Source organism: Narcine bancroftii, chromosome 3 (genome assembly GCF_036971445.1).
Source record: "Narcine bancroftii isolate sNarBan1 chromosome 3, sNarBan1.hap1, whole genome shotgun sequence".
NCBI lineage: Eukaryota > Metazoa > Chordata > Chondrichthyes > Torpediniformes > Narcinidae > Narcine > Narcine bancroftii.
In genome coordinates, this window is record NC_091471.1 from 243226538 (window position 1) to 243250500 (window position 23963).

Consider the following 23963-nt stretch of genomic DNA (forward strand, 5'->3'; position numbering starts at 1 on the left):
TTGTCGATGAGACTCTCTTTCACACATTATTATTAATCGAAGCTCACTTCTATAGAATAACATATTGATAGAATTACCATCAATTAAAAAAAAGCAACCACCAAAACAGTTCTTCTTGCAGAGTGTGCTGGGAGTGCGGAACGAGCTGCCTGCTAAATTAGTGAACACAGACTCAATTTTGACCATTAAGAAAAATTTTGACAGGAGCAAGGATGGGAAGAACATGGAACAGATGCACATCAGTGGGTCTAAGCAGACTAATAGAGTGTGGTAGTCTGTTTCTGTGTGGTAGTCTTCTATGGTTCTAAATGTGATTCATATCAGAGAACTATTTATTAAAGTGTTACGAGCCCAGAGGACCACAAAACCCAGCAGCAATAAATAATCACCAAGACAAAAGTTGTTTTTAATTATCTTTAAACACGAAAACAGGATCTCACTTTAACTTATCACTATTAATTTAACTAAACTAACTTAACCTCCCTCTAAATCTATCCGCAAGTGTGTGTTAAGTTCAGAAATGTTCTTTGGTTCACAGTCCAATCCCACTTCTCATTCCTCCAAGTTCATTGGTTGCAGGCAATTCTTAGACTGTGCACAGAATTTAACATTTATGGCTTTGGTGCTTGAAAGCTAAATGGTTACCACTCAGGAAGGTTCTTGTCAGTTTTCAGAGAGAGATTTGTTGTTCTTGGACACAAGCTGATCCCTTTTAATCAGCCACGTCAGTGTCTTGCCGAAAAAAACTTGCCCCATCAGGGTTTTCCAGATGATAACCTCTTTCTTTCAAGTCACCAGAGAGTTCCTTTTGGTTTCCCTTATTTCAAGTAAAACATTAGGCAGCCAGTTCTCTCCTCTTGCATGAACCACAAGGACTTTGACCAGGCTGACTAAGCACTCACAACCCATCTTCCAAATGGGGTTTCTACAAGCTTTCTAGCTTGTCCTGTTCCAGTCCCAGCTGGTGCTGCTGCTGACTGTAAAACAGCAGAACTGATCTCTCTCAGAGAAAAAGTTGTTTAACTCTCTCAGCTTGCAAAAACCACATGACCTTCTGAACCTGTGGCTCTGAACTACTTCTCTGTTCTCTTTCATCTGTGGCTTTTCAAAACAACAAGTAAGTGAAGTCACTTGGGCACTTCTCAAAGCTTTTGCAAAGGCCCCCAGGAGCCGTCCTGTCTGCCTCGAGCAGAGCTCCAGTATTTTAAATGAGATCTGTTTTGAAGTGTTTGTATGTGACCTGCACTAAAAACCTTGCTCCAATTTATCTCCAAAAAACTTATCTATATACAATACAAACACAACATATTCTGTTACAAAAGGTACATACTTTCTGTTGTCAATTCTGTATCACGACGTTTGCGTTGTCTTGGCTGTTTACACTTAAGCTCTGTAATAAATATTTAAAATGTATATATGTCAATATGAATTTGCACCCCTGCTGTTTCATGTGTCTAGTTGAATTGAATTTTACAAACAGAAATGCACATAATAAATATACTAATTTTCCAAATAGCCCATATAGGGTCCAAAGGTAAAAGTAACCAACAAGTCCTGGTCATTATGGTGTCATTATTGGTACAGGTCTCCACCCAGCGATCAAAGAATGTGACGCAGACTTAAAATTCACAAAGTGAAGAGTGAAACAGTGGGACTGAGGATGGAACTGTGCTTCGGCAAACCTCCACCAACAGCACCTGATGATTTTCATTGTATAATAAGTATGGTCCAGGAAAACAGGGAGAACTCCCAAGGTACTCCTCAAATGAGTTCAGTGGGAACTTTTACCTGCAGCTGAGGGAGATGTCAGAACTTGATAACTCATTCAAAATATGATCTATCTAACTTCAACATTGGAGTGGAAAATTAATTTTTACTTTTAAACATCTGCTTGACCTGTACCTCAATGGTAAGTGCAATAGCCACTTGAAAATGAATGGAAGAAATATTGTGAGGACCTTGTAACCATCACTACAAGAGGAGGTGAACTAAACGCGTAGCGAGAAAATATACGGTAAATGATGGACACGGGGACATGGGCACCACATCTGAGGACCAGAATCTAGAGTTGAAGGACAAATCACGTCAGTTAAAGATGCAATATTGAGGGGTATTAAAGATAGATGAAGAACTAGAATCTTTTTCCTTGTACCTAAATTACTTTTTAATATAAAACCTTACTTTCACCTCCTGGCCTACTAGTAGGCTTCATTATTTTTAGAGACCTCCTATTATACCTCATTCCAAAGCTTTTTCATAGAATCAAGGATGACTAAAGTAAGCCAATTATTGTATCAACCTGTCATTGAAGCAACTAACCTTTGGTCTGAATGATCACTAAAGATTTCAAATTATTAATAGTAAAAACACACGCTGGAGAAACTCAGCAGGTCAAACAGCGTACTTAATATAACAAAGAACAAGATGTATAACCAATGTTTCAGGATGGAGCCCTTCATCAATGAAGGCAGGTGCCTCAATAAAATGGTGGGGGCGGGGAAGAGGAGCACAGTCCCACATGGGAGAGGTCATAGGTAGATAAGGGTGAGAAGGACAACAGCAAATGGGGGACTGGGGATGGCTCTGTGAATGAACAGGGAAGGGGATGGAGGAAAGGAGAGGAATAGAGAAGAGATATTAATATTAATTTATCCTCCCTGCCCCTCCAATATCCATAAATTGTCACTTACCTTGATGAAGGGCTCAAGCCTAAAGCATAGGTTGTCCTTTGCTCCCTTGAGATGCTGCATAACCTGCTGTTTCTCCAGCACGGTTGTGTATTGCACTATAATCAGATCGTCTGCAAACTTCCCTGATTAACTCTGCAAAGTTTTACCCATTTACCCAACACTTGGCACGGCGTGAGCAGAGATGTTCTTCAAGAGGGTAAAAGAGAAATTAATATTCGATTGAGCTAATTAGAGTGTAATAATTTTTGGTGACAATTATTTTATTGAGAACCTCACCTCCCCTCTCATCCCTATCACTGCTCTTTCGCACGCTGGACATGTCTTCCACTGTGAAGACTGACACAAAATATTTGTTCAATGCATCAGCCATTTCCTCATTACTCAATATCAATCTCCCTTGCTCATCTTCCAAGGGACCTATGTTGACTCCAGCCGCCATCTTCCATTTTATATATTTATAATTTTCTTTTGCTATCTCTTTAATATTTTGTGCTTCCCTTATTTCTCGCTTAGTTGTCCTTTGGCCAATCATCAAACAAAATACCATTTGCAAGTAGCCAATGGCAACTTTTAATTGATGTCTCTGTTCACGCCGTGTTAAGTGTGTGTTGGGTAAATGTGAAAATCTACAGATGCTCTGATTGTAGGGCAATTCACAAAACTGCTGGAGAAACCCAGCAGGTCACGCAGCATCTACAGGGAGATGTAGAAAGGTTGATTCCCATGGCGGGAGAGTCTTGGACAAGAGGGCGCAACTTCAAGAGTGGAGGGCTTAAAACAGACATTGTGGAGGAATTTCTTTAGACAGATTGATAGGATTAGTCAGGGCATCAAAGGTTAAGGGGAGAAGGCCAGGCAATGGGGCTGAGTGGGATAATGGATCAGCTCATGGTTAAATGGTGGGGAAAGACTCGATGGGCTGAATGGCCTATTTCTGCTCCTATGTCTTATGTTTGAGGCCTTCATCAAGGTTAAGTGACAATTTATGGACATTGGAGGGGATCAGGTGGGGGAGTGGGGGGGGTTAAAGCTATTGATGTGCTTGGGGAAAACCAAATGCACTTTACAATTGCATTGCAGAAGGGCAGATAATGGATCAGAACTAAGAAAACTCTAAAAATAGATCATTGGAAATATGCTATAAATAATAATTAAACCATTAGCTCCTCTGATCTATAAACAATCATTATAGTTAGAAAATTAGCAACATGCTCTTTATGAAAAGTTTATTCAAAACGAAATGTTTCTGGAAACCAGTACCTGTTCTTATTTCAGTGTTGATGTCACCATTTGTTGCAAAAGTTAATCCTGCATCTGAGAAAACACCGAGGACATTTTTACCACTTCCGGGGGTACAGCCAATGTCATTTTTCTCCACCACACTCCAGATCTGTACAAAACACACAAAGCGTGAAGTTAAACATGCAAGCCTGCAGATGTTGGGATTGTAGTGCAACACACAAAGGCGCTGGAGAAACCCAGCAGGTCATGCAGCATCGATAGGAATTAAAAGGTCATCTATATTACGGGTGTGAGGCCTTTGTCAAGGTATGGGTAAAGAGCAGGCAGGTGTCTGAATAAACAAGTGTGGGGAGGAAGAGGGATGACAAGATCTGAACATTGAAGGATACATGACATTTAGGAGAGAAAGGGAATTAGGAAGGTCTGAAGACATGCTTCTTTCGATGAATGATTCTCAGCCCTATCGAGACTCAAATCCAGGAAGGCAAGATGTTGAAGCAGTCTGGGAGGCAGGACAAGAAGGAGGTGGTGCACAATCCCAGATAATAACCACGTAACGGGACACAGAATGACAGATGATGTAGATTGATACCTCGCCCACACTGCTTTGCTGTTGAACCTTCAGTTTAAACACCACACATCACAAAAGACATTGGTTCAGGCTGGACGGTGTTATGGCAGGAATCATTGCCCTCCCTGCTCCTGCAGCCAGATGCATCAAGAGTCTGAGGTGCATGACCCTTTTATACTCTGAGGGTTTGATGTTTCTGGAACACCCTTCCTCAAAGAGCAGTGGGAGAGATTTTGAGTATTTTGGAGGCACTGGGAGGTAGGTAGGCAGGTCGATAATAAGGTTACAAAGGGCACGTGGCAACAAGGCATTAAGGCTACAAACAACTCAGCAAGGTTTCACCCTCTTGAATGATGTTCTGACGTCACGCTCAGAGACAGATACCCTGGGGTCCTCAGCTTCCATGAGGCCTTGTTGCTTTGCTTACCCAGTTGTCAATTTAACCAGTCGAGACATGCTTAATAAAAACACAGTAAATGCTGGAGGAGCTCATCCAACCATGCAGTGTCCGTAGGAGGTACTGATGTTTCGGGCTTGAGCCCTTCTTCAAGGTGTAGACAAAAAACAGGCAGGCGTCCGAAATGAAGACTGGGGAGAGAAAGGGGGAAGAATGGGGGGGGGGGGAGTTCAGACCCACAGACAAAAAGGTGTTAATTAGACATGATGAGGAAAGGTGAGAATTGATTTTGACTCCATGAAAGGAGATGGAGGGAAAAGGGAAAAGAAAGAGCGACAGAACTAGAGGAAAGGAGACGGGGTACGAAGATGGGTGGGGGATGGTTAATGTAAACTGAAGGCCTACGTTAATGCTATCCGGTTGAAGGGTGCCCAGACGAGAGATGAGCTATGGTTACTTCAATCTGCGGGTGGTTTCAGTCGAGCATGAACATGAACAGACATGTTACAAGGGAATGGGACGGGGAAGTAAAATGGACGGCCACTGGGAGATCCACACTATTGCGGTGGACAGAGCCCAGGTGCTCAATGAAGTGATCTCCCGGTCTCAAGTCATGCATAATGGCTTGCTTCAACCAACTCGCATTCCCCCCCAAAAAAACTCTCGCCTCTACATCTCCCATTCCCCATTGTACCAATCCATCTCCAGCCTTGCTCTGGAAGCTCTCCATTCTGATGCTCGATGCACCTGTGTCCCACTGATGCTGCTCATATAAATTAACTCGGAGACTTCAAGATTCGCTAAGAGTTTATTGACATGATCTCATGGGGAGTCTACAGCATCCTTCACTACCCCCAGAACACTAAAATCTACCTCTACGTACAATTAGTTTTATACAGAGAGACAAACAAGATTTCACAGAAATTCTGATTGTATAAATTCATCGAAAACTTTGCAAACTTCTTCTAGACCTTATTAAAACTTAACTTTTGCCTAATTGTAAGAAGAACTCATCACAGCCTTCAGTGAGACCATCTGTAAATTGGAGGAACAACAGCTCATCTCTCTGGGTACCCTACAACTGAATAGCATCAACATGGACTTCTCTGTTTCTGTTAAAATCCCATCTTCATCCACCTATCTCCACTCATCTAGTTTGTTTTCTCTCTCCCTCCCCCCCTCCTTCTTCACCCCTCTCCCCTCCATTGGAACAGAGAATATAGAATTTAGGCCCTTCAGCCCTCAATGTTGGGCAAAACTATAAATCCCTTTAAAAAAGTTTAAAACCTTCCCTACTCCAAGCTTCCTAACAACATGTTCTGCTGAACACAACCAGCTATGTTAGAGTCAACGTCTCTGCATGAAATTTCTTCCATAATGTTTCAATCTATTGAACCCCTTTCTTAGTTAATTCAAAAGTTAAATCACTGACAATTAATTTCAAGCCTTTATTTTTCTTCCATCCATGTGCGTGTCTAAGATTCCTTAAATGTCACTAATGCTTCAACCTCCACCACAACCCCCTGGCAAGACGTTCCAGGCGCCCACAACCCTCTGTGTGAAAATCTTAGCCCTGATGTCTCCCTTAAACCCAAAGAGAAAACTCCTAGCTCTACTAACCTTGCCTCATAAGACTTAGTTCCAATCCAGGCAATCCAGCCTCGTAAATCTCTTCTGCACCCTCTCCGTTACTTCCACATCCTTGCTTTAATGAGATGACCAGAGCTGAACACAATACTCTGCGTGGTCTCACCAGAGATTTGTAGAGTTGTAGCATGAACTCTTGGTTCTCGAACTCAATCTCCTTATAAATGTCTCCTTTCCCAGAGGCAAAGCCAATTCTCACCTTTCCTCTTACCATATCCAATTAACATCATTTGTCTCTTCATCTGGACTCTTACCCCTCTAATTCTTTCCCCTTTCTCTGCCCAGTCTTGTCTGGCTACTATTTGCTCTTACTTTGAAGAAGGGCTCAGGGCCAAGACATTGCTAATATATCTTGACCAGCTTAGTTTCTCCAGCATTTCTGAGTGTATTACCCCCAAGCCATCATGATTCTCAATTCCTAGAACACATGTGGACTTTTACTTTATTGTGTTTTAATAAATAACTCTTATTTAATGTCAATTTGTCCTTGGTCCTGGAAAAACCAGCTAGTTCCAGGTGCTGCTCCAACTATGTTAAAGTCAACATCTCTGCATGAAATTTCTTCCACAATGCTTCAATCTCTCAAACCCCTTCCAAATGTTAATTCAAAAGTTAAATCAATGACAATTAATTTCTAACAGTATGTTGGGAATGGTCATATAAGTTATTCAAATATTTTCCTGATCTAATTGTCATTGCTGACTGTACGTTTAGAAAAAGATGGACATTTTCTTACCTTACTCTGTGTTATTTTATTTTTCTTACTCAGGGCAAAAACTGCTTTATCCACAGCAACAAGACCGACCCTTGCTCCTGAATCTCCTGTTATTTTCAGTTTAAACCTTTGTCCAGGTTTGTATAATCTATTCTCATCATTATGATTTGTGGCAGAAACCTTCAGCTGGGAACAAATGTTAATTTACATATTGTCACAAATATCAGGTACCGCTGAAGCGACCAATAGCTGCCGACTGCTCTCAAATTGGGCTGTGTTATGACAGTTACATCCCTTGAAACTGGGGCAAAGTGGCCACACGCAGTAAATGCTGAGTTCACAGCTACTGCCAAAAAGGCAACATTATTTGTTGCATGGACTTCCCCTCCCTCTTCTTGCTATTCAGTCGACGGGTATTCAACAGCCACAAAGATTGCAGCCCTCCCCTTCAGAGTTCTTGCCAACGACAGCTTGGAAAGCAAAATGTCATTTTTAATGGCATTTTCCAATATTTTACAAAGTTTCAAACTTGAGAAGTAACTATCATAAACATGAAAAAAATGATTTGTTTAAAAGCACCATATTGTTTGAAATATTCACAAAGAATCATCCAACGTACACAATCCTTTATCCGGAACCCTTGGCGGACGGTACGTTCTGAATTTCAGAATTTTCTGGATTTCAGAACAAAAGCCAGCTGCCCCAGATTTAAGCCCACCCGAATTGTGCTGCCCCCCCACCCCCTTCCAGTCGCGTTGCCGTCTCCCCCCCCTCGCCTGACCGAGTCACGCTGCCATCTCTCCCCTTCGCTTGCCTGAGTCGTGCTGCTATCTCTTCCCTCACCCCCCCCGCCTGTTTTTGGAACTTTCCGTATTTTAGATGTCCGGATAAAAGCTTGTGTACCTGTACTGGTAGTCTCCAACTTACAACCATAATAGGGTCTGGAGCATTGGTCACAAGTCGGGGACTACTTGGAGCGGGGACCCCGCCCTGCCACTGTATTCAGTACTTTTAATACAAAAAATGTACATGTTTTGATAAAGTGTATTTTTAAAATTTTGGTCGTATGTGCGGGTGGTCGGAAGACGAGGTCTACCTGTACAATTAACTAATTTTAGAGGGTGACAGCTTTATAAGTAAACAGTTGTGTGTGACAGTACAGATCTATCACCAATGTATATAGTGTAAATATAGTGTACATGATGCTGAACCAAGCCATGAAAGACCCCAACAATGAAGACGCTGTTTACATCCGGTACCGCACGGATGGCAGTCTCTTCAATCTGAGGCGCCTGCAAGCTCACACCAAGACACAAGAGAAACTTGTCCGTGAACTACTCTTTGCAGATGATGCCGCTTTAGTTGCCCATTCAGAGCCAGCTCTTCAGCGCTTGACGTCCTGCTTTGCGGAAACTGCCAAAATGTTTGGCCTGGAAGTCAGCCTGAAGAAAACTGAGGTCCTCCATCAGCCAGCTCCCCACCATGACTACCAGCCCCCCCACATCTCCATCGGGCACACAAAACTCAAAACGGTCAACCAGTTTACCTATCTCGGCTGCACCATTTCATCAGATGCAAGGATCGACAATGAGATAGACAACAGACTCGCCAAGGCAAATAGCGCCTTTGGAAGACTACACAAAAGAGTCTGGAAAAACAACCAACTGAAAAACCTCACAAAGATAAGCGTATACAGAGCCGTTGTCATACCCACACTCCTGTTCGGCTCCGAATCATGGGTCCTCTACCGGCACCACCTACGGCTCCTAGAACGCTTCCACCAGCGTTGTCTCCGCTCCATCCTCAACATCCATTGGAGCGCTCACACCCCTAACGTCGAGGTACTCGAGATGGCAGAGGTCGACAGCATCGAGTCCACGCTGCTGAAGATCCAGCTGCGCTGGATGGGTCACGTCTCCAGAATGGAGGACCATCGCCTTCCCAAGATTGTATTATATGGCGAGCTCTCCACTGGCCACCGTGACAGAGGTGCACCAAAGAAAAGGTACAAGGACTGCCTAAAGAAATCTCTTGGTGCCTGCCACATTGACCACCGCCAGTGGGCTGATAACGCCTCAAACCGTGCATCTTGGCGCCTCACAGTTTGGCGGGCAGCAGCCTCCTTTGAAGAAGACCGCAGAGCCCACCTCACTGACAAAAGGCAAAGGAGGAAAAACCCAACACCCAACCCCAACCAACCAATTTTCCCTTGCAACCGCTGCAATCGTGTCTGCCTGTCCCGCATCGGACTGGTCAGCCACAAACGAGCCTGCAGCTGACGTGGACTTTTTACCCCCTCCATAAATCTTCGTCCGCGAAGCCAAGCCAAAGACAAGAGTGTATATAGTTACTGTATCTAGACTGTGCTTACAGCAATTGGCTGAGAGCTAAGCCACACCTATTGTCTGGGCCTTAAAGGGTTGAGTCCCTAGCCACTAATGCATTATCTTCAGATTATTTTGGATTACACACTAAATAAACGTAATGGTTTTCAAATGACCAATTTCATTTCATGTGCTTGTTTAAAAAGTTTGCACATTCATTAGTTGACCTTCAAAATGACATACTCATGTAAAAGTTGATCTCATATATAAAAGTTTGCCCTTTATTCTTGGACAAAACATCTGGTATTTTCCATACATCTTATGTAAATTTAACCCTACACAGATCAACAGTTGCAAGTACTTGTACATAAATGCTCCCCTGAAGAAATGAATGGGTCAGAATGATCGAATTCTTAACAATTTTTATCATCATCTTTCTTCTTCCAAAGCGTTCACGGTTTCAAAATATAAATAAAAAAATGTAATGAAACAGTAGTTCCTGCCATTTTAGTTAGCAGGCGCACATAATCGTGTAAACCAAAGTTTTTTGGACTTAATTTTTCAGGTCAAATTTGGCTTCTACTTCCTCTGGAGTTTGCAGAGGTTTGGCGTGACATCAGAAACGCTGGCTAATTTCTACAGGTGTGCGGTGAAAAGTGTGCTGACCGTTGCATCATGGTCTGGTTCGGGGACACCAATATCCCTGGGCGTAAAGTCCTCCAAATGTAGTGGACACTGCCCAGGACATTGCAGGTAAAACCCTCCCCACCATCGAGAGCATCTACGGGGAGCGCTGCCATCAGAGAGCAGCAGCCATCGTCAAGGATCCACACTACCCAGTACATGCTCTGTTCTCACTGCTGCTGTCAGGAAAGAGGCGTAGGTGCCACAAGACTCACACCACCAGGTTCAGGAACAACTGCTCCCCCTCCACCGTCAGACTCCTCAACGACAAACTCAGACTCGTTTAAGGACTCTTACTTCTGCATTTTATTCTTTTTTTAAAAATCTCCTCTCATTAGAAAAATGCGATAATTCTACCTTGCCCACAGGAAAAAGGATCTTTGAGTTGTATATGATGTCATGTATATTCTCTGACAATAAATCTGTCTTGCTACCTAGTTACAGCAGTAAACAGAAATGGTGAATTGAAGGAAGTATTTGTTGAGTGTCCACACTTTTTACCTCTAACAATGTGATGCTTCTGCTGTTAAAACAGCTATAACGTGAAGTGCAATCAATAATCACAAGCAAACAGGAAGCACGTGGTCAAAGGCTTTAATATCCTGAAACATCCAGCACATGCATACTTCTGGCCCAGATCCAAGGCTGGTATGGAGGGAGGAGATTAGGACTCTCAGCCTTTATTGGAAAACTATGGCAAGGAGTTAAGAGGTTGGGACAGCCTGAGCGGTCCAGTGTTCCACCACAGCTTGGTATATGACTAATGACAGCAAACCAAGCCAACACTCTGTCTTAGTTAGGCAGCAATTCCCTCGCTGACAATAAGTTGGAGGTGAGCGAAGGACTGGGAGATGAAATGAAGACAAGACAAAGTCTTCTCTAACCCTGGCTGTGCTGAGATGGGATCTGTGTTGGACCAACTGGTGAGAATTGGAGCTCACGTTATAAATCTTATTCTCTGCCAGTGGTTCTGAATGCTGAATCTTAGCCTTCGACCCCTGCCCCCCTCCTCCACCCCGTCACCACTGTCACTGTCAGAGAGTCCACTCCAGAGAAAATAGAAATACTTACTGTTCCTATGCATGTGTCCTCCATATCAATCCAAAGAGAGTCTGCAACAATTTCTACCTGTGCTCCCTTCGTAACATAATAATAAGCCACCATTCTGAACGACGGAATTAAATCCCTGGTGATTGGAATTTGCATGGTCACCAAGAGTTGATTCTTTCCTCTCGCTTGTCTCCCAAACTTGACTATCTTGCCTTTGTTAATCAACTGGCAAAAGAAAGCACAACAAAGTGAGTTTAAAACTGTAGAACAAACAATTGTGAAGACACAATGCCGGAGAAGTTCAGAGGTGTACTTTAGAGGTAAAGATTCCATTATTGTCACGTAATAATGTAACATGTAGCAAAGATAAAGATGCATAACTGTTTTGGACTTGAGCCCTTCATCAATGTATGGAAAGGCATCAAGCCCAAAACATTGGTTGTGTATCTTTTGCTACAGAAGAACACTGTTTCTCCAGCGTTTTGTGTTTTTTTTTTACTTCAACCACAGTGTCTGCAGACTTCCGTCTTTGACTTCAAACAAACGTGAAGAGATTGGTTAGAACTTTAGTTTGGGTGAGGCCACAGAGAGGACAATAATAGACTGGCTTCTGGTAAAAGTTAGCGGCTGATATTTAATCCCATTCATTTAAATTTCAAATGCTTTTGTGACACTTTATAAAATGTTCCCTTTGATAATACAGAGGGAAATAAAAATGTGCCTGAAGGAAACACTGATCCCCAAATGTGAATGAGATCCATTAAAGTGATAATTTTCATGGTTGACTCAATAAAGACAATCTTTGCTTTATTCATGAAGTTATCAACTGGATATTAAATTGTAAAATTATACAGATGAGTGAAGTAGTAAGAGATCATTTGGTCCACAACAATCAATGGTGGCCAACAAAGAACAATTTAAAGCTCATCTTATTCCCTCTGCCTACATGCCTGAATACATGCTGTTTCATCAGGCAAATCAGCAAATATGTAGTCAATAATAATTGATTAGGAGCAAAGGGAGTCCAAGCTCCATGATGACCAATGTTGTTAACATCCATTCCCATCAGCAAATCTGAGCGAAAAAGGCTGCCAAAGAGAGTAAGGGTAAAACACTGGACAACAATTTTTTTTTCCCAAAAGGTTCGCTTCCTGAAAAGAAATTGGAGATTATGATAGACAACTTCAAGCTGAACACAAAGATAATTTCTGATTTGGTGTATCAAGTAGTGGGCAGGAGAAACATTAAATGGACTTTTATTGAATTTAACCTGTTCAATGGCATAATAATGCTGACCCAAGCTCTCAGGTTGACTGCATACGTTGCACAACAAATGTTAAGAGTTGCAACATTGATGAGACATTTCTGCTGTATTAAATACTCCTGAAGACAATAAATGCTATCGTTACGTACACTCACTATGCTATTGCCTGATGAGAATGTGTAACAACGTGCATTCAATTTATCTCAATGTAATGCACAACATCTGTATATGTGACCTGCTTTTATAACCTTTCTGCTTCTATCTTGACTAAGTATGCCCAGGCCTATGATATTTGCATAAGTGCATGCCCAGGAATGCTTGGATGAACTAAAACAGCTTTCTTTGTGGGCAAAATACTTAGTAGTAGACTTAAAATATGACAGGAAATCTCAAAATAGATAATATCTAAAAAAAAGGTATGTGATAGAAAAATATTAGTGATTTTCATGATCAGCAGCTCAAAATCCATAAAACACATCCAAAAAGTATTCAGCAAGCAAAGACTTTGATGTCCAGTGTAATCAAGGAACCATAAAAGTCCCTTTCATTTACTGGAATTTAGGTACAGTTCATATCCTGAGTTCCATGGTATCCAGCCAGGACAAAAGGGTAGGCTGCATCATCTCATCAAAGGAAACCCCAACTCCTAAAACCACTCACGTCATTTGATGTCATAAACTAGAGGGATATGATCTAGTGATCATTGGGTGAAATTAGAGGCGGAGAGAATGAGCAAAATTAAATTCCTGGGAGTCACTATCTTGGAGCCAACATGCTAACGTCATCTTGAAGAAAGCATGTCAGCACCTCTGCTTCTTCACGAATTTGTGGAGGCTTGGTATGACATCAAGAACCTTGCAAACTGGCTGTGGAGTGGCAAGTGTGCTGACCGGCTGCATCATGGACTGGTATGGGGGCACCAATATCTCGGAGTGGAAAGTCCTGCCATAGGTAGTGGGACACAGCCTAGTACATGACAAGCAGAACTCTCCCTACCATTGAAAAAGACGACATAGAACACTATCGTTGGAAACATTTCAAATATTGAAAGGCATGGACAGAGTAGATGCAGAAAGGATCCACTCCACCCAGGACATGCTCTGTTTTCACTGCTACCATCTGGAAAGAGGTATGTTTGCCACATCCCTCCAGGTTCAGGAACAACTGTTACCTCTCCACCATCAGACTCCTCAACAACAGACTCGTTCAGAGCCTCAGTTAAGGACTGAGGTGCCTTGTCGTTCAGTGTGAACCTCTTGCTTTGCTCATTATTTACGCCCCCTCCCTCCAACCATATACATGGTCAGTATTTTTTTTTAAATGTTTCCTCGTTTCTATTTCTCCCTTTTGTGTATGTATCTTTTTCATGATTACCGTTTGCACTATGGATGAGCAGAAATATTGCCTGGCCGGCAGATAAAATAGAATCTCAGGGTTGTATGTGATGTTATCCAATAAATTTGAACTATTATATTTCTTAGTACATTACTTGTACAATGAAACTACAGCTCAGTATAGTAACAGCCTTATCCCTTGACTCAAAGCACTTTGCTTGGTAAATATTACACTGATGCTTGTGGGAGATTATTGTTCCAAAGTGAAAAGACTTTTTTACAATATCAACTGTGGTGATATGTTTTCTCCATTGTTTTCTCCATTGTATATAGTTATCATTGTTAGTTGTATATATGGAGCTGGCCCACCCATGGATGTCTCATATCCTATGATTACTCCCCCGTGGTCCTGAGCCATAAAGGTCGAGTTGCCTTTCCCTTGCCGCCATTCCTATCCTGGGATCTGGGCCAGCAAGGTTCTTTTGTGTATTAAAGCCTATCATTTCCTCAGCTTGTCTCTGTGGTTACTGGAAGTGCCCTACACCAACTTTGTTACAAAGCGAGTTCAGTGGAATATTTTAGGAAAGGGGCTTTAGAATTCATTAATATTTCCCCAGTAGCACTCATGTGAAGCCAACTGATTTTGACCCATAGCATGCAGCCATGACAAAGTGCTGGTATAATATAGAATATGGGAAAGAACCTTTCTGCATCTACTCTGTCCATGCCTTTCAATATTTGCTATTCAATATATCTTTCTCAAATGAGGAGCCCAAAAACTGCTCACAATCCTCCATGTGAGGGCTCACCGGTGCCTTATGAAGCCTCCACATCACATCCCTGCTCTTATGTTCTAGAAATGAACGCCAGAATTGCATTTGCCTCCACCACCACGAACTCAAATTGCAAGTTAACCTTCAGGCTCTGCCCTTGGTTATCCATCCCCTACCCTTGATCCTCTCTGGATTACCATGGTATTCCCCATCAATCAACTCTTGTCTCTCGCATTTACTGCTCCCTGGATATGTACGGTATCAGGAAGATTAAAAGTGGTACACAATTGTTCATGTGGACATTAGTCTACCGTACAGAAAACCTAGGTCCGAGATGGTGAGAATATCTTTATCTTATTCCATAATTAATTAATTACAATCTTTATCCTTGCTTTAGTGAACTACAGTCTTCATTGAGTAACCCCAGGCAGTATTTATCCCCCAATCAACAATGATGGAATGGATAATTTTCTCAGATCTCATGGTATTTTTTAGTGATGTTACCAACCACACGGCAACATCTTACCTGTTTTGATTGACATTTCATAATCTTGAGTTTATCCAAAGCACATCAATGAACTCATGTCAGGACCCGTCACCCCAATGTGTGCAAACATCCGCAGTTAAACAAAGCCTTGATGTTGACATTTTTTTTAATCCTTGTTTTCTGACCTCTCCATGGTCTCACCCATCATAATTGAAAACTCAACGCTGGAGAATCTCAGCAGGTCAAACAGTGAACTTATGTAGCAAAGATAAAGATACATCACCAATGTTTCGGACTTGAGGCCTTCATCATCAAGGTATGGAGAAAATGTTGGCAGGTGTGCAAACAAAATGGTGTGGGGGGAGGAGTATGGAGTGGAGAAAGTATCTTGTGTGTCTTTATCTTTGCTCTATAAAGTCCACTGTTCAACCTGCTGAGTTTCTCCAGCATCGTGTTTTTACTTCAACCACGGAGTCTGCAGACTTTCATGTTTTACCACAAGCATCACAATTTACTTACATTCTATGACCCCCTCCCCCCTCAAAGACCCCTTCCCTCTCCCAATTCTGGCTTTCATCGTCCATAATGTGATCGTCCTTAAACTAAACCACTTTGAACCATTATCTCTAGAATTTCTTCCAATAAACTCTCGGTCTCTTTGCTCCAACCAGAAGATTTAGTTTGTAAAACGATTTTTCCCCCAAAATATCTCCTTGACTCAATGTCAATTCTCATCTATTAAGGTCTCAGCATTTTTATCATGTTACATTAGCTATATAAATGCACGAGAGTTGACATATTCAAAATGAATGTCATTACAAGATTGCAATAGAGATTTAGAGAAAAACATACCATGTAGGTGAAGTATTTTATTTGTTCCTGGATGTTTTTATTGTCATTTTGTGGGATCAAATAAATCAAAAAGTTTCTAGATTCTTTTTGAACGCTGATATGCAAGTAGTTTCTGGAACCACCTTGTGTAGTGTAGGGCTCTGCAACCATATTTGCAGATGCCTGTTGATTTCTGGCAACATTGGGATCGTCTGTTGTAACCTGCACACAGAATTAACAAGAAAGAAAGTTAAATGCCAAAAGCTAATCTCCTGCCAACTTCAAAAAAAATTTGCAGTGCAAAAGCAACGCACAATCATAAGGAAGTGGGAGAATTTGCAGCCATTAGTATCCCTGTCCTAGTTCATCACCATGCTTTCAGCCACTGAATTCCACTTGTAATCACACTTCTACTGAAAAAAAATCTTTCCATAGCTCCATTAGCATCCTGGGCACTCCACTGAGGCATTATGCACTATCTGGCCATCTTATAATGCGATATATTACAACTAAATTTCTTCCTGGACTCGTTTGTTCGAAAGAAAACAACCCCAAACTACACAATCTTGCCTCACACAAGGGCTGGCAAGATCATTGCTTATCCCCTCTCCCCCCTCTCTAGTGATGTCATCTTTTCCTGGCAACATGTTCCGAGCTAGTACCAGCTCAGTAAATTAACAGTGGGGATCATTTTGCCAAGTCATTTAAATAAGGAGATTTTCCACCGTGATGCCTTACCACGACATGGCACTATCCACATGTGCGGCAGCTAAAAAGTGTTTTTTTTAATCAAATCATTTTTAAGAAACATTATAGATAGCCATTTAATGTCCTTGATGAGATAATGTTCCGTGTTTATTTTAAATCATTCTGAATCGTCAGAGTTATCTCTGTCTGAAGAGGAAAATCAGCAGGAGATGAGATCAGGTTTTTCTAAATTAGGTGAGGTTTGACAGATTAAGAAGGGGCAATGATAGAAGTGGCAGTAACCAGAGAAACGAGCGAGCAGAAGATCTTGTCGAGCAGCCATTCTCAACCATTTTCTGGCTGTGGCCCCCTTAAGGTTTATGGGTCAAGGTTTATGGGCGCCCTTCCCTGTGAAGCAGACAAGTTTTGGTATCTTCCCTCCTCCTCTCCCACCGACTACATTTTTTTAAAAATCATGAAAAATACGAGGGGTGAAAAGAAAACCAGGCTTTTACATAAATGTGCCCCCCAGGAGTGCAAGGAAACCCCCCCCACCCTACCCATTGAGAAGAATACGGTTGCTATGGTCTGGAATGTGCTGCCTGCAAGAGATTCAACACCAACTACCAAATGGGCATTGTCTGGATATTTGAAAGAAAATAATTTGCATCCAAAGTCCAAAAATCCAAGTGCCAGAAATCCGGACCCACCCGAGAATCCGGACTTTCCTAAAATTCTCAATCTGTTCAAATTTAGTGGGTTTCTTTGTGTGTACACGAGTGCCACAGATGCACAAGCAAAAAAAAAGTTAGGATTACATTTTTGTCAAGAGTTGACTTTATTTTTCTTTAAAACTGCTCATTTGGATAAATGAAGTGTGTGGTATTTGCTAATGAAGAAACTATCAAAATTGACCTGTCATCTCTCTTTAGTCCTCCTTAACTTTGAATTTTAAAAGTCTCAGAATCCTGAAAATCTGAAAACCCCAACTGGCCCAACCCCCGAGCCGTCTGGATTTTCGGACTTCTACTGAACAAAGTACTGCTTAACAGAGTGGGAGTAATAAAAATTCAGAGCAAGAATATTCAGAAAGAGCCCTCCACTTTGTGAAGATTTCAAATTTACTGGCAGAGAACATACATCACATCACAATCAACCCTGAGATTCCCTTTTTGTTCTTTCATTCCAGGAGTTAATATTGAATGGACAAGTTCTTACTGATATCTGAAAGCTTTTTGACTCTCCAGGTGTATTTATTGTAAATTTGGCAATTCCATCCTTGTTGGTTTTCGACCTGACTTCAGTATTGACGACCTTCACGGGAACTCCATTGGCAGGGGATCTGTCTGGGTTTGTTATATAGACCTCAAGTAACAAAGAACAAGAGATTAAATATCTTTGTCCAAAATTAGCAAAGATGTACCGTGAAGCAACAGAAATAAGAGAGAAAGCTGAGTACCATTAAGTCAAAAGGCATCCCAGGCTTGAAATATTTGGAAGTTTTAGTGAACAAGATTGTATATGGGATGACAACTATTTTTATGTCCGATTTTTCTGCTTCCACGAGATCTCTGCCTGCATTGAACAAAGGAAAAAAAACAGAAAAATGTAAATGATTTCTGTTCTAGATTGCCAAAATTACAATATTGGCATCATTGCATTTTGATAGACTTTCTGCAACCATTGACAAAATAATGTGGCGATTCAATATGGAGAATCTTGCATGACTAACGTCTGCCATTTTGAGGTATTCAAGTCTGTACCGAAGCTGATCGACACCAAAAATCCAGATACAATCTGTGTAAGGTCATGAGGTACACCAAGAGACTATACAAGACCAAGCTAGAGTTCCAGACAATCCTCACAGATACCTACTGTTTGCGGCAAGGCACAGAGCAGATTACATCAATGCATCCTGTCCAAACCAAGTCAATGTATTTCATGCTTGCTTTGAACAACAGAGGTGCCGGACTGTGTCCAGATGTATAGAACACTCTGTGCTCCCGCTATTGAACAAGCAACTTGTCATGTGGCTGTTTATCTTGATGTCCATCATCGACCTGGCGAGTTGGTGTGGACTATCTTGATCGAAGCAAGGGTCGGGTCACAGCACATCACTACTGTAGAAGATGGGAGCATCCAAGATGGCAGCCCCCAGGGCCCATGCTGGTGTTGCTGGATTTGCAAGATGGCTGCCTCCATGGCCCGCACGCGGCGCAGCTGGGTCCCGAAGATGGTATCCAAGATGGTGACCCCCATGGATTGTACATGGTGCTGCTGGCCCCTGGGTGATGGGAGTGTTGCGGAAGGCGGCCCCCCATGATCTGCGTGCAGCACTCCTAGGAAGAGGTTTGGACTTCACGTTTTGGCGTAGTAGTTTTCTTCCTGCAGCTGGAGCAGATTGAATCCTCAATGGGCAGCATTTCCTCTGATGCTTGCCTAGTCTGCAAAAGCAGTACTTTGAGGGTTCCCGGAGTAATGCAGCTGTGGGCGGATCATTGCTAGAGCTGGTTGAGAGCATCATCAGGCTTTCGCTGTAGTGGGGTCGGGGGGGGGAGGGGGCAACGCATCCCAGGGTGGCTGCGACCAAGGTAACCATGAGGCGGCTGCGTTGTCAGTCGAGTAGGCCTCATGTTCTGAAGGTCCACCACCAGCGTACCCGCCAACTCGACTCCTCTCTGCAGACCAAGTTCCCCTTGCTCCAAAATACAGCCTGATGTAGTTCGACCTGATCCCCACGACGTAGGCATCCAGAATCAGGTTCTCTGTATACTCCGCAGCAGACACAGCTTTTCATTCACAGGCCCTGCCAAATGCTAGCAGGGCCCGAAGATATTCAGCGTTTGACTCACTGGGTCGTAGCTTTTGAGTCACTAGGAGTTGATTTTGTGTAGGTATTGTCCTTTCAGGATGTCCATGGCCTCCTGGTACGTCATGGCTTCCCTGATCATTGATTACACCAGGGTGCAGACCAGGGAGTGCAGTACTTGCAGGTTGTCAGTCTCTGATCGCACAATGGTAGAGGAGGAATGCCTCAAAACAGTGCAGCCAGAATTTGAAGCTGGTACACACCTCAGGCAATTCAGGGTGGATTTCCAGCTTTTCTGGATTGAGGATCTGCTCCATTGTTGAAACTTCAACAATTGCTGCACCATTAAATTACTCGGAAGACTATTGTAGAGAAACCAATAGGTTTTTATTCACTTGAGGACCTTGCATAACCCTACTGTTCAGTTGTCCTGTACTGAGTAACATGGAGGCTACTTTATACAGGAGCCTGTCGGGAGGAGACACAAGTACAACCAGCCAATAGGTGTGCCTGACCAGATAATTATACACAACAGAGGTCCTTACGTGAATACACAAGCATAGAATTAAGAGCAATGGCAAGATGGACTGTGGCCTTGCATCAGTTTCTCTGCATTCTTCTCTGTATTGAGCTGCAAACTCACCTGTATGTGTGATGACACTTGCAGACACGTAGATGGTGTAGCCGACCAATGAGTTAACGTTGTCGAAGGTGGCAGTCAAATGTTCCTTTTTTAGGACGGCTTGTCCATGGCCATTTGTAATCTGTAGACAGAGTTTGGAGAGTTCTCAACTTTCCGGGTGATGTTTCGAAGCAAACCTAACGGTAAAATAATTTTCAGGAAACATTCCTGTTCCCTTCTCAGATACTGATTAATTGTTACTCATCCTGTGTTCCCTTCCTCTTACTGTGTATTTTCAGTTTTCTCACTTTACTCATCTTTTGATGAAATATGGAATTTTTTTGTTGTTTTTTTAAAATAAATTAAGAACCTACCCCTAAAACGCACACAAAATATTCAGCTTTTTAAAAAATATAACACCTAAGACATAGGAGCAGAAAGAGGCCATTCAGCCCATCAAGTCTGCCCTGCCATTCAATCATAAGCTGATCCATTTTCCCACTCAGCCCCACTGCCCAGTTTTCTCCCCATAACCTTTGATGCCCTGGCACACCAAGAACATATCCATCTTCGCCTTAAACACACCCAATGGCCCAGCCTCTAGAACTGCCTGTGGCATCAAATTCCATAGATTCACCACCCTCTGGCTGAAAGATTTCTCCTCATTTCTGTTCTAAGCGCATGCCCTTCATTTCTAAAGTTGTCCCCTCTTGTCCTGGACTCTCCCACAATGGGAAACAACCTTTCGATATCCACTCTGTCCATGCCTTTCAACATTCAAAATGTTTCAATGAGATCCCTCCTCAATCTCCTAAATTCCAACATGTACAGGCAAAGAGCTGTCAAACATTTATTTCCTTCTTCTTCAATCTTTTTATTGGTTTTAGTATATGCAAATTGCAAAGGTACATATGGTAGTAATAAAAAAGTAAGTTAATATCAAGTTACAAGTATCAAATAACGATAAACAAGATACATATGAACCCATTTTTATTAAATAGAAAACAGTGAAAGAGAAAAAAAACACCATATATTCCTAAACTAGGTGTCTCCAAAGTGGTTAATATTGACCCCTGGTGGGGGGGGGGTCGATGAGACTATCCAAGGGGTCAAAAATGCCAGGGGTGGGGGGGCAAGACTGTCGATAATGCAGGGGGTTTAATTGAACTTCTGGGGCCGAAAGAATTGTAGACCCCGACATCCCCACTCCTGCTCGGCGTCCCCGCTCGAGGCGACCTCTTTGATGCACTGCACCCGATGTTGAGTATGGAGTTGCCGTCACTGAAGACTTGACCCAGCTCCATTTGGCATCTTCCAACCAGAAGCAAAGAATTTTTTTTTAGACTGTTACTGTAATCGCTTGGTTACCGTAATATACAGATTTGCTACTTGGTGAATGGGGGGGTGGGGGGGGGGGTGGTGTAACAAAGTTTGGGTTGCTACTGGGAGGCCCAAACACCATGCATTTGGTATGCAGTTTCACCTCACTAATGCATATGGAAACTGAACATTCATTTATTTATTTTTGTACCTGCCTGGAAGATCAATGAGGGATCAAGGATTCCAGAAAGGGATCAATGGTCTAAAAAGTTTGGGGATCGCTGTCCTAAACTAAACCCACCCTATGAGGTCAAGTTAAGGAGAGCACCACTAACAATAATAATTATGGGTTTGTTAAAAAATGCAGAAATGATTAATCTACAAAATATGAAAGTTATTGAGAAAAGGACCTCAAAGCAGAGATATAAATCAGACGACATGAGTTAAGAATAGTTTAGGGGAACATTTGGTGGGGGGGGGGGGGAGGATTTCTTCATCCAGAGATTGGTGAGAGCGTGGAACGAGCTGCCAGATGAAGTAGTGAATGTGGGCTCAATTTCAACATCTAAAAAAACATTGGGCAGGTACGTGGATGGGAGGGGTATGGAGGGCTATGGACTGGGTGCAGAACAATTGGACAAGGCAGAATAATAGTTCAGCAGAAACTAGAAAGGCTGAAGTGCCTGCTTTCTCTCTGTAATGTCCTATGGTTTGAAAGAGTCTATACCAAAGAAACCTCTGCCGAATTCTAACTGAGAACCTGTTTTCCTGCACAGACCAAGCTGGGCATTGCTCTAAATCTGACTCATTGATAATGGAGCCAACTCTTTTTGAAAACTTTTCCCTGTAAATGTCACAACCCAGAATTTTTTTAAAAGTGCATCTATCTCAGTTTTATCACACAGAACAACTAATTGCCAAATTATTTGGGGAAATAGCTTTTTCCTGCAGGCAGTGAGATTGAGGAAATGTATCCTGTAAACCTTGGGTATCTTTTAAATTAAATTGAGTAAATTATTTCAGAATATTTATGCATATTTCATATTTGTACATGATTATTAAGTGAGAAATGTTTGTGCACTGTTGACCAGATAAATGCTCTTTAGTCCAATTCAGTCAATTTAGTCCAATTCATAAAATATTCAATAATCAGATGTCTTCTCATGAAGAAATCAATTAGTTTTGTCAGCTGAATAACCCTGACCAATTTCTCTAAGACCTCAGGAACTTTGGATAAAGCAATGCATTTGTCGGGACGTCTTGAGGACAGCAAGATTAGAACTTCTCCTGGATTCCTAAAGCTTTGTAGTTTCTACTTACAGGCACTGTTTGAAGTGACTTTGGAAGGCTCAACTTTTCACCATCTTTCATTACGCTGAACAGAACAAAGGCTCGACCTTCGACAGATTTTCCATAGGTGTATCTAAGCAATGAATAAAACCCTGATAAACATCTCCAAAACAATCAAGTGTATCAGCAAAGGTGGAGGTCTTTGCTCTCGTCAGGCCCACATTGCTTCCGCAGTACAGAAATATTGTTCCCATTTCCCATAGCCCTACTCTATCTCAATTATTCAATATTCTTTTGATTGCCTGCAAGATTACCCTCTGCATTTTTCTCCTCTCATCCCCCTGATATCATTTACCCAGGGTTTTTGATTTCCCTACTCTTGACCCATCTACTGATGGGAACTAGTCCCTCTAACCCAAGCTAATTTTAGACATACACCATATGAACAGGCCCTTCTGGCCCATGAGCCCATGCCACCCAAATATCCCAATCAACCTATGACCCCCGGTACGTTTTGAAGGGTTCAAGGAAACCAGAGAACCCAGCAAAGATGGGGAGAACGTACAAACTCCTTACAGACAGAATTCGAAACGGAGTCACTGGTGCTGTAATAATGTGGTGCTATCTACTAACCGTGCCAACTCTCTACGCTAACCGCGCTGCCAGTGTGGATTTTGTACACATTTCCCCCTCAAAAAACAATTGACATTGTGGTCAGTACAACATTGTTACAGCAATTGGGACTGGGGTTCAAATCCCACGCTGTCTGTAAGGAGATTGTATGTTCTCCCTTTGTCTGTGTGGATTTTTCCCTGGGGGCTCCGGTTTCCTCCCACCTTTCAAAGCATACTGGGGATGTCGACCAATTGGGTGTAAATTGGCCATCATGGATTTGTGGGCTGAAATGTATGTCTAAATTAAATTCTTTTTAAAAATAAACCCTTTTGCTTGAAGAGAACAAGTCATCAGCTGAAATATTTCTCTAAGGCCAGGACCTTTAAGATATATCATTCTGCCCCTGGTATATGGATAGGAATGGTGGAAGGATATAGACCAAATGCAGGCATATGGGACTCACCAAGAATGCTAATGTGGTTAGCATGGATGAGTTGGGCCAAAGGGCCTCTTCCATGCTGTATAATACTACGACTCTTCCTTCAGACTTGCATAACCTTCCAAGGTGTGGTGACCATATTCAAAGTCAATATTCCATTTTGGGGCTGAAC

The 23963-nt window shown here is 42.2% G+C and overlaps 1 protein-coding gene across 1 annotated transcript in view; it reads right to left on the minus strand.

The window, feature by feature from the left end:
• LOC138758431 (complement C3-like) overlaps nucleotides 1–23963 on the minus strand; it is a 145306-nt gene that overhangs the window by 93774 nt on the left and 27569 nt on the right. The window contains exons 8-16 of the mRNA XM_069927340.1: nucleotides 22768–22870; nucleotides 20149–20269; nucleotides 18156–18271; nucleotides 17915–18061; nucleotides 16031–16231; nucleotides 11342–11545; nucleotides 7284–7448; nucleotides 3951–4080; nucleotides 1331–1390 (exon numbers count right to left, since the gene is read on the minus strand). Of these exons, the coding sequence (XP_069783441.1) occupies nucleotides 1331–1390; nucleotides 3951–4080; nucleotides 7284–7448; nucleotides 11342–11545; nucleotides 16031–16231; nucleotides 17915–18061; nucleotides 18156–18271; nucleotides 20149–20269; nucleotides 22768–22870 (1247 nt within the window). The remainder of the gene's footprint in view (nucleotides 1–1330; nucleotides 1391–3950; nucleotides 4081–7283; nucleotides 7449–11341; nucleotides 11546–16030; nucleotides 16232–17914; nucleotides 18062–18155; nucleotides 18272–20148; nucleotides 20270–22767; nucleotides 22871–23963) is intronic.